Source organism: Eriocheir sinensis, chromosome 67 (genome assembly GCF_024679095.1).
Source record: "Eriocheir sinensis breed Jianghai 21 chromosome 67, ASM2467909v1, whole genome shotgun sequence".
NCBI lineage: Eukaryota > Metazoa > Arthropoda > Malacostraca > Decapoda > Varunidae > Eriocheir > Eriocheir sinensis.
Window position 1 is genome coordinate 3,700,514 of NC_066575.1, and position 10,824 is coordinate 3,711,337.

The window sequence follows — 10,824 nt, forward strand, 5'->3', positions numbered from 1 at the left end:
CAAGAGAGGGAGATAGAGAGGAAAGTAAGAATGGGAAAAGGGAGGTAAAAAGGAGAAAGGAAAAAAAGGAAGGTATGAAATAAAGAAAGGAAAAACGGAAGTAGAAAAGGAGAACGGAAGAAGGGAGATAGAAGAGATAAAGAAGGAAAAAGAGGGCAGACTAGGGAGCTTAGGATGAATATGGAGGAGAGGAAAGAAGGGAGGCAAGAACAGAAGAGGGAGGAAGGGGAGGGAGGATGGAGAGACGGATGGAGGAAGAGGATAAAAGCAAATGGTGGGCAGAGGGAAAGAAGACAACAGGACGGAGGGAGAGATGGAGAGAAGAGGAGAGGGAGGAGGAGGGAGGAAGGGAGAGATTATACTGGTAGGAGAATGGGATAAAAAAAATACGGTCGAATAGATGAATAGAGGATTAGATGAGAGAGAGAGAGAGAGAGAGAGAGAGAGAGAGAGAGAGAGAGAGAGAGAGAGAGAGAGAGAGAGAGAGAGAGAGAGAGAGAGAGAGAGAGAGAGAGAGAAAGCATACTTCTTGCCTCCTATGATTCCAGGCGCGAGGATGGGAATGGAGTGGGAATGCGTATGTGAATAGCTGCCAAGGAGGAGGAGGAGGAGGAGGAGGAGGAGAAACTACGACGCGGAGGTAGAGAATGAGGAAGACAAATAGAGGAAAACATTTAACAAGGCCGAAGAGGAAGAGGAGGAGGAGGAGGAGGTCGAAGAGATGGGACGGAGGGGGGAGGGTAGAGGAGAGGAAGAGGGGATGTGAAGGGAATGTTTGAAGGGGAGGGGAAGGGGTTTCAATGGTGTTGGTATACATGTGTGTGTGTGTGTGTGTGTGTGTGTGTGTGTGTGTGTGTGTGTGTGTGTAACATGAGCTGAAGGATGGTGTGACCGGCGTACGAGAGAGAGAGAGAGAGAGAGAGAGAGAGAGAGAGAGAGAGAGAGAGAGAGAGAGAGAGAGAGAGAGAGAGAGAGAGAGAGAGAGAGAGAGAGAATACAAATAAGAGAAAGGGAAAGCAACAGGCGTCACCCCATTCTCCCGGCAGGTGAATTGATTGGTAAAAGTCGGGTAATTAATGTTATCCTGCTCACCTGTCTTTCTGCCACCTGAGAAAGGGAAGACGGAAAGGTGTGTGTGTGTGTGTGTGTGTGTGTGTGTGTGTGTGTGTGTGTGTGTGTGTGTGTGTGTGTGTGAGGAATAATGGACAAATGCGGAGAGAGAGAGAGAGAGAGAGAGAGAGAGAGAGCGCGAGAGAGAGAGAGAGAGAGAGAGAGAGAGAGAGAGAGAGAGAGAGAGAGAGAGAGAGAGAGACGGCAACGTGGGGTGGTGTGGTGATTATGCAACGTTTTGTGTGTGTGTGTGTGTGTGTGTGTGTGTGTGTGTGCGTGTTTTCTTTCTACTCTTGTATTTCTCTCTCCCCTTCCCTTCCCTTCCCCTCCCCTCCCTCTCTCTCTCTCCTGTGCCCAAAATTCACACTTTCTCCCTTTCCCTCTTAATTCTCAACTTTCCCAAAGCAATGACCTTCGAAGTCAAGAAAAAAGGGAGGAGAGAGAGAGAGAGAGAGAGAGAGAGAGAGAGAGAGAGAGAGAGAGAGAGAGAGAGAGAGAGAGAGAGAGAGAGAGAGAGAGAGAGAGAGTGGGAACCAGACTGCAACCACCACCATGCATGCCAAGGGGCTGGCTTGTACCCGTTCACCTTCCCCCGAAATGTAGCCAGGACCGCCACACACACACACACACACACACACACACACACACACACACACACACACACACACACACACACACACACACTCCTCATGTCTAATCCTGGTTGTTAGGGAGTTCTTTACCTGGCTCACCTGTCTATTACACTGCTACCTGTCTTTTCCAGTGTTAAAAGTCTATTCCTGCATCGCGTGGAAAGAAGTAGACAGACATAGATGGATGGACAGATAGTGACACAGGTAGATTTTGAGATGGTTGATGATTTGTTGATAGTGTTTGATATACATTTTGAGATTTGTCTATTCAGTGAGATAAATCGAATAGATGGAGGTATAAATGAACAAATGGATGGATAGATGGATAATATATTGAAACTGAAGGATGATGTCACCTTACTGATAAATAGATAAATAGGTTATATAAATGAATGGATGGAGATAGAGATGGTTAAATAGATAGACAGATAGATAAATTAATGGATGGAGATAGATAAGTAGGTGCAATAATATCAGTGAATAAATGGAGATAATTACATAGATAAGACAGAGACATAACAAGGTATAAATAAACAGGCAAACATGTAAAAACAGATATAAACAGGTAAAAACAGGTAGAAACAAACAGGCAAACAGGTAAAAAAACAAATAAATGGATAGAGATGGTTCTAGATAAGGCAGACACAGATCGACAGTCAGACAGGTAAATTGACAGGTAGATAGGTCCAGCCAGACAGACGGTGCTCGTTAATCTCATCAAAACTCACACAAAAAGGACCAACTATCACTTTCATTTCGGACTCTCGCTCGCTCCAGTCACGCAAAGGGTCTGCACACTCCACTAACTTCACAACTTCGCATCGGACCGGCTAACTTCCTCGCAAACTTGGATGATCGCGTGTGACGGACCGCTCGCTCGTGTAAATGTGCGTGGTGACAGACTGGAAGGTTACGCTATGAAGGAGCTCGGTTGGGGACATCACAAGGTAGAAAGGAAAAAAGGTATTAGAGGGGAAGTTAGTATATTTGGTGAAGAAGAAAATGCAGGGAAGGTTAGGTTAGCATGTGTAAAGAAAGGAAAATGATGGGTAGATGGAGAGGTAGAAGAGAGGAAATGAAAGAAAATAAGAATGAAGGAGGAATGAAGATAGAGCGGAATAAGGGGATGGCGTAGAGGGAAGATGAATAATTGGTGAAGAAGAAAATGCAGGGAAAGTTAGGTTAGCATGTGTAAAGAAAGGAAACGGATGGGTAGATGGAAAGGTAAAGGAAATGAAAGAAAATAAGAATGAAGGAAGGAGGAATGAAGACAGCGGAATAAGGGAATGGCATATAAAAAAAAGTAAAGAAAGAGGGAGTATACAGGTAGGTGGAGGAGTGGAAATGAAAAACAGAGGCGGGAATTCACATATAATCATTTTTTACACTATCCCTACATCATTTTCATTAACTATCATGTCTGTGTTAACTTTTTCATAACTCTGCAATACTATTTTCATTAACTATCATGTCTGTGTGTTAACTTTTCCATAACTCTGCAATACTATTTTCATTAACTATCATGTCCGTGTTTTAATTTTTCCATAATACTACAATACTATTTTCATTAACTATCATGTCCGTGTTTTAATTTTTCCATAACACAATAACTATTTTCACAAACTCTGCCCCGGCCGTGTTTTAGCTTTTCCCGTAACACTGCAAGACTATTTTTACTCACTCCGCCCCGGGCCGCGTTAACTTGCATATCAACACAAAAGAATCACGTGACAGAAATTTCAGCGACAAACTCTATTGATTCGCCTCTCCAATGCACTTTGCTTCGCTGAAATATACATGATTTTAACAGTAGCAACCCCATCATGCCCTCGCTATTAATACACTTGCATATTACATTTCGTTAGCTAAAAATGTGCTTCTCTCTCTTCAAACTCCAATAATCAAGTCCACTTTGCCTCGATATCCTAACAGCTCCATTAACACGACAGGAACTGCGATGGCTCTGTAAACTTGCATATTACGCTTAATTATTGAACTTGCCAATCTTGCAAAACTCCATTAAACAATTACTCCGTTGTGCTTTAATCATTCACTAACCGGTTCTTTCTGACTAAAGCTGCACCTCTATTCACTAACTTTGGCACGGCTGCGTTAAACTTTCAAAGCGGATCATTATGTAATCAATGCACTTTACAATCTGTACTTTATCAACTAACTTCACTGGGCTTCGATACACTAACCACTTCTTTCTCACTAACACTACACCACTACTCACTAACTTTGGAATGGGTTCGTTAGACTTTCATATCAGAACATTATGTAATCATTCCACTTGACACTACGTAAAACTTCCGAACTTAAAACTTCATTTAGCTTCACTGTGCCTTGATACACTAACCGCCTCTTCCTCACTAACTTTGGAATGGCTTCGTTAAACTTTAAAATCAGAACATTATGTAATCACTGTACTTGATAATACATAAAACTTCCTAACATAAAACTTAAACTAACTTCACTGTGGCTTGATTCACTAACCGCTTCTTCATCACTAACACTGCACCTCTACTCACTAACTTTGTCAATGCGTCGTTAAACTTTTCTCATCACAGAACTGTACTTCATAATCTACAATACAACTTCATCAATTAACTTCGCTACGCCACTAACCACTTCTGTAACACTAACACTACTCCACTGTTCACTAAGTTTGGCAATGCTTCGTTAAATTCTTCACATCACAGCACTGGACTTCATAATCTACAATATAACTTCATCAATTAACTTCGCTGTGATATTAACCACTTCTTTAACACTAACACTACTCCACTGTTCACGAAGTTTGGCAATGCTTCTTTAAACTTTCATATATCAGCACTGGACTTCATCATCTACAATACAACTTCATCAATTAACTTCGCTGCGCCACTAACTGCTTCCTGAACACTAACACTACACTATCCACAAACTTCGCCACGGCTTCGTTAAACTTTAATAACACAACATTGAGTAATCACAGGAAAATCTATACTATTCACTAATTTAAACACGGGCTTCTTTAAACTTTCATCTCGCAGCGTTATGCAATCATTCCAATTGACAACCTTGCATCACTCAATCAACTCCTCCACTCGTGCTTCGCTCCACTCCCACTCCCACAAACTGTCAAGGTTCCGTTCAACTCGCATATCACAACATTACGTCAACGAAACACCTGTCAACCTCACCTGGAACTCTATTAATCAGCCTCCACAATGACCTTCGCGTCCCCAGGTAACAGCTACGTAAGGTAAGAGATGTGTTCCTTGTTCCATCCTGACCTTTTTGATTCCACGCGTCGCTCGCCAGGTAGCTACTGTGACGTTACCTGGCCGACCTACCTACTTCTACTTCCTCCTCCTCCACCTGGCCTACCTATCTCCACTTGGTCTTCCTCTTCCACCTTTGCACTCCGTCACCTCAAACTGCTTCCTCGTTCGTGTATAAAAAGGATCTGTATTTCACTTTTATATCCACTTTTTACACGGCCTCATAAATCTAACCTTTCTGTCTCTCTCTCCCTCTCTCTCTCTGTATAGTACTCACACAACACGCTCCCTTCACCTGGACACACCATCACACCTGCACTCTCAAACACTCACCTGCAAAGAGAGAAAAAATGAGGTTAATTACATGTGATAATCAACGGGTTCTATACAGGTAACAAATGAGACAGGTAGGTAGATATGTTGGGGGGGCGAGGGGGAGGGAAAGGGGAGGGATGAGGGGGTCAGAGCAGAGATGAGAGGAGGAAGAGGAAGAATAAGTAGTAGTAGTAGCAGTAATAGTAGTAGCAGTAGCAGTAGTAGTAGTAGTAGTAGTAGTAGTAGTAGTAAGTTAGTTAGTTAATTAGTTATAGGGAGGGAAAAAAAATATAGGAGAGGAAAGGAACCAGGGAGCGAATTTTTGGGTGCCGGGAATATGAAACGAAAATATAAGATGCAAAAAGTGAGAGTTCGTTGCGTATTCACAGCTGTGGCGGCGGCGAGACAAAGGTGGGGGCGCCAGGTGTGTGGGTAAGGTCACCTGCTTTGTTTGGCGAGGAAGAACAGGTAAATTTGTCTCCTCTCTTAATGTCCCTGTCTCTACACCGTCTGTCTGTCTGTCTGTAATATCTACTACTACTACTACTACTACTACTATTACGACTACCAATAACAATACTACTTTAACAACAGAAAGATAAATAAAATAGTAACATATCCCAAGCGCGGCTGGTAAACAAAAACAATTACTACTACTACTTCTACTACTACTACTACTATTACTACTACTACTACTGCCAGACTTGAGGGTACGACATGCTTCACTTCACTCCCCGCGGCTCTGCTAAACATGGACCTCTCCTCTTCCTCTTCCTCCTCCTCCTCTTCCTCCACAGTCTGACAATAGCTCTACTTTCCTCCTCTTACGCCGCCTTCCTCCACAAGTATCTTCATTTCTCTTCTTCTTCTTCTTCTTTTACTTGATACTCTTCTGGTTACATTGCCGCATTCTCAACTACCCTTTCTGTCTTTCCTCCTCCTCCTCCTCCACCTTCTCACCAATGAAGACTTGTGTATTGATAAACGTAAATGCCATGCTGCGTGACTAATTAAATCTCTTTGTATAACTAACACTTTTTTTTTCCTAATCACCAACTTCCACACGGGTACTTTTTTTCTCTCCCTTTTCTTGCTTTTCATTTTTTTCTTTCCTCTTTTTTTTCTACTTTCGCTCCCTCTTTTGTTCTTTCCCTTTTTTTCTTCTTCTTTTTTCCCTCTTTTTATCTTCTCTTGGCTGTGACTTGCTGCTGGCTCTGGTGATGGAGGAGGTAGTGACACGCTAGTTATAACGTTTTGACACGCTAGTTATAACGTGTTTTTTTTTTGTGTAAGTTCCATTGTGTTTAGGTTCCGTTATGTTACCTGTGACCTTTTTTTATCAATTCGCTCTACCTTGTGTTTTTTTCTACATTTTTCAGTCTTGTTTAACTACAGGCTACACAAAGTTACCTGCTGTTGTATCATATTAGGAAGAGCAAATCATTATACTTGTAAAGAACGAGTTTTTCTATTACTTGTATTTCTTTTTTGTCTTTCTAATGTTCAATAGCTACCTCGGTCATTTATGTGTGTGTTTGAGTTTCATTGTGTTTTAGTCTTGCTTTGTTACCTGTGTGTTTTGCTAATTCATTTCATATTATCACCTGTAATCACCTGTATAATCACCTTTCACATTAACACCTTTTAATAGCTTCACTTTTGTAACTTCTGGCTCCACAAAGTTACCTGGTGTTTCATATTAGGAAGCGCAAATCACATTACTTAGAAGGAACGAGTTTTTTTTTCCATTACTTGAATCAATATTTGCTTTTTGTCTTTATACAGTTCAAATGCTGCCACGGTCATTTATGTGTGTGTTTAAGTTTCATTGTGTTTAAGTATTGTTTTGTTAACTGTACTCTTTATTAATTTCTTGTATGATATCACCTGGCTAGTCTTTTAATAATTCCACTTTCGTTTAACTTCTGGCAACACAAAGTTACCTGGTGTCTCTTATTAGGAAGCGCAAATCACATTACTTAGAAGAAACGAGTTTTTTTTTCATTACTTGAATCAATATTTGCTCTGTCTTTCTACTGTTCGATTGCTGCTTCGGTCATTCGTGTGTAGATTTCATTGTCTTTTAGTTTCGCTTTGTTACTTGTTATTAATTCACTCCATAACACCTGGCTAATCTTTTAATAATTTCACACCGTTACCTGCTGTCTCATATTAGGAAGTGCAAATCACACTACTTATAAGGAACGCGTTTTTTCCATTACTCGCATCAATAGTTTCTTGTTCTACTGTCCAATTCCCGCCATGATCATTTTCTCAATATTTGGCGAAGTGGGGAAATTTTCTACACTTCATAAACTCCTGCCACCTTACTTAACCTTCCTTTCCGGGCGAGATGGCGCTCTAAACTTATCAATTCCCACGCTATAAGATTTTTCCTCCGTGTTTGCTTATTCACTTAACGCAGACTCGCTCGTTTTCCCTTCTCCTCCTCGCCTCTGATCACCTTGTGCCTTCAGAGCCTTTGGGCGTGTTTTGGGCTTCGCTTCTCACGCTTGGCGGATTGAAACGTTAAATGTCGAAGGCGAACCATCATGCCGGACGCACTCAGGTGTGAAAATGGAGGAAATTGTGGCACTAATTTGCACGTGAGATACAGGTAGGGATGGAAGGAGGAGAGAGGGGGGGCATAGCCAGGGAGAGGAGGAAGGAGGGAAGGAGGGGAGACACAGCTAAGGAAAGAAGAGAAAGAAAAAGGGGAGATACAGGCAGGGAGAGGAGAGAGGGAATGAGGAGAAGGGGAGGTCAAAAAGAGAGGTATAAGAAGGGTAAGGAAGGGAGGAGAGGGAAAAGCTAAGGAAGAGAGAAAGAAATAGGGGAGATATAGTCAGGGAGAGGAGAGAGGGAATAAGGAGAAGGGGAGGTCAACAAGAGAGGTATAAGAAGAGGTAGGAAGGGAGGGAGAGAAGGGAAAAGGGTAAGGAAGGCAGTCAAGTGGTGTAAGAAAATGGGTGAGGGAGGGAAGGAAGAAAGGACTGACAGAGGAAAAGATGATAATGGTGAGATAAAGGAAGAGGGAAAAGGAAAAGAAGGAAATGCAGGAAAGGTTAGCAAGTGTAAAAATAAGGAAAAGAGAGGTAGGTGAAAGAATGGATGTGAAAGTAGAATGAAGGAGGGAAGAATGAGATAGGGAAGAATGACTCACAGACAAGGTAAAGAAAGAGGGAAAAGGAAAAGAAGGAAATGCAGGAAAGGTTAGCAAGTGTAAAAATAAGGAAAAGAAAGGTGGGAGAATGGATATGAAAGAATAGAAGTAATGAAGGAAGGAAGAATGAAGTAGGGGAGAATAACTCACAGAAAAGGTAAAGAAAGAGAGTGGAAATGAAAAACAGGAGAAGGGTGGAGAGGATGAAGGGAAAAGGAGAGGAAGAATGACATGAATAAAGTGGAAGAAGAGGAAGTGGGTGGAGGAGGTGGACGAGTGAAAATGAAAGACAGGAGGAGGTGGAGGAGGAGGTTAGTGATGGAGGTCGGAGAGGAAGAGGGGAGAGGGGGAGGAAAGGAGGGAAGAGAGGAAGGTGTCAAGGGCGCAAAGTCACGATCCTCTCCCCCCCCTCCCCCCCTCACCTGCCCCAAATACCTCATCAGCATAACCTGTCACCTTCACCACCTACCCACCCACCACCACCACCATCACTACCACCACCATCACGACTACTACTATAAAAACTACCACCATTGCCATTATTTTAAAAGGCTCTATTAGGAAAGGTTAAAGTGATTTTCAACCTTTATGTGTGTGTGTGTGTGTGTGTGTGTGTGTGTGTGTGTGTGTGTGTGTGTGTGTGTGTGTGTTTTAAGACTTTCCCTCTCCGTTAAACTTCTAATCTCTCTCTCTCTCTCTCTCTCTCTCTCTCTCTCTCTCTCCAAACAACACCTGCAACACCTTTCAACACCTAAGGAAAAACAACAACAAAAAATAACACTAACAACACTGCAACGCATGACACTCTCTCTCTCTCTCTCTCTCTCTCTCTCTCTCTCTCTCTGTGTGTCTCTTCTGTTTCTTTATGAACTCGTGATTGCGCAACAAACCTCCGGGGAAGAAGTGAGAAAGAGGAGGAGGAGGAAGAGGAAAGAGGAGGAGGAGGAGGAGGAGGAAGAGGAAGAGGAAAGAGGACAAAGCGAGGCACAAGAGATCAAAGTGAAGCGTTGAACATACGACGAAGTGAGGGGGAAAAAGAGGAAGAGGAAGAGGAAGAAGAGGGATAGCAAGAGGAGAGGAGGACAAAGAGAGGGATAGGAGGAGGAAAGAAAAGCATACGAGACCAAAGAGGGAAGAGGAAAATTACCAGACGAAGAGGAAGGAAGAAGAGGAAATGGACAGCGATGTAAGAGGAATTGCAGATATAACAGAAGGAAGAGAATGGAAATAGAAAAAAAAGAAAAAGGAAAAGAGGAAGAGGGGAAAAGCGAAAACAAAGCAAGAGGAAAGGAAAGAAAACACGAACGCAAAAAAAAAAAATGTGAAGGAAAAAAGAATGAAGGGAAGGAGAAAAGGAAGAGGAAAAAGAGATGATGAAGGGGGAGGTAAAGGAGCAGAATAGATGAAGGAGAAAGACATGCGGGCTAGGACAGAGGAAGAAGATGAAAGAAGGAAAAGGAGGAGGAGGAGGAGGAGGAGGAGGATAAGAGAAAAAGAAAGTCAGGCGAAATAGGACGCGGAAGGAAGAGTGTAGGATAGAAATTGGAGCTAGGAGGAGGAGGAGGAGGAGGAGGAGGAGGAGCGTAATCTTATGACGTGTCTGGAAAAGCCTCTTGTTCCCTGTATTGACAACATCGAGAGGAAGACGAGGAGGAGGGAAACTCTCTCTCTCTCTCTCTCTCTCTCTCTTATCGGTCTCGTCATCTTTTTTTCTCTACTTCTGAGTCACTGATCGTTCACTGTTGGCTGCACTGTGCTTATGTAACTCTCTCTCTCTCTCTCTCTCTCTCTCTCTCTTTTTTTTCTACTTTGAGTCACTGATCGTTCACTGTTGGCTGCACTCTCTCTCTCTCTCTCTCTCTCTCACACACACAAACTCACCTCATCACTATCGTACACCATCACCATCATCATCACCACTATCACCACCAACACCACACGAGACACTTCCAATGCACAAACTGACTCAACACCAACACCACCACCACCACAACACCGCTCCCGAAAGACTGACTGACCCTCTCACCCCCTTACCGTCGGGCGTGGTGGTGGTGGTGAGTGCAGAGTGCGTGTCCTTGTTTGGCAAAGAGAGGGGGTCCTGTGGCTACTGTGTCAAGCGTGTACCCTGTGGACTAGTGCTGAGGTGGAGGTGGTGGTGGAGGTGGAGTGTGTTTGGGTTTTGGGGTCGGCGTGGCAGTTAGTCGCGTCGGTGGTGGTGGTGGTGGTGATGAATGAGTTGCTAAGGAGGAGGAGGTGGTGGTGGTGGTGATGTAACTGGTGGTGGTGATGGTGGTGGTAGTGGGGAAGGGAGGGAATTTATGGAGGTGGTGTTGTTGGG

General features: G+C 43.2%; 1 protein-coding gene across 3 annotated transcripts in view; it reads right to left on the reverse strand.

Annotated features, from left to right (window-relative positions):
- LOC126987959 (RNA binding protein fox-1 homolog 1-like) overlaps positions 1-10,409 on the reverse strand; it is a 101,442-nt gene extending 91,033 nt beyond the window's left edge. For 2 of the 3 annotated variants that reach the window (XM_050845629.1, XM_050845623.1), the window contains exon 1: positions 10,368-10,409. In XM_050845629.1, the coding sequence (XP_050701586.1) occupies positions 10,368-10,400 (33 nt within the window). In that variant the 5' untranslated portion in view covers positions 10,401-10,409. The remainder of the gene's footprint in view (positions 1-10,367) is intronic. The other variant, XM_050845628.1, reaches the window with a different exon arrangement.
- Between the last annotated feature and the right edge of the window lie 415 nt (positions 10,410-10,824).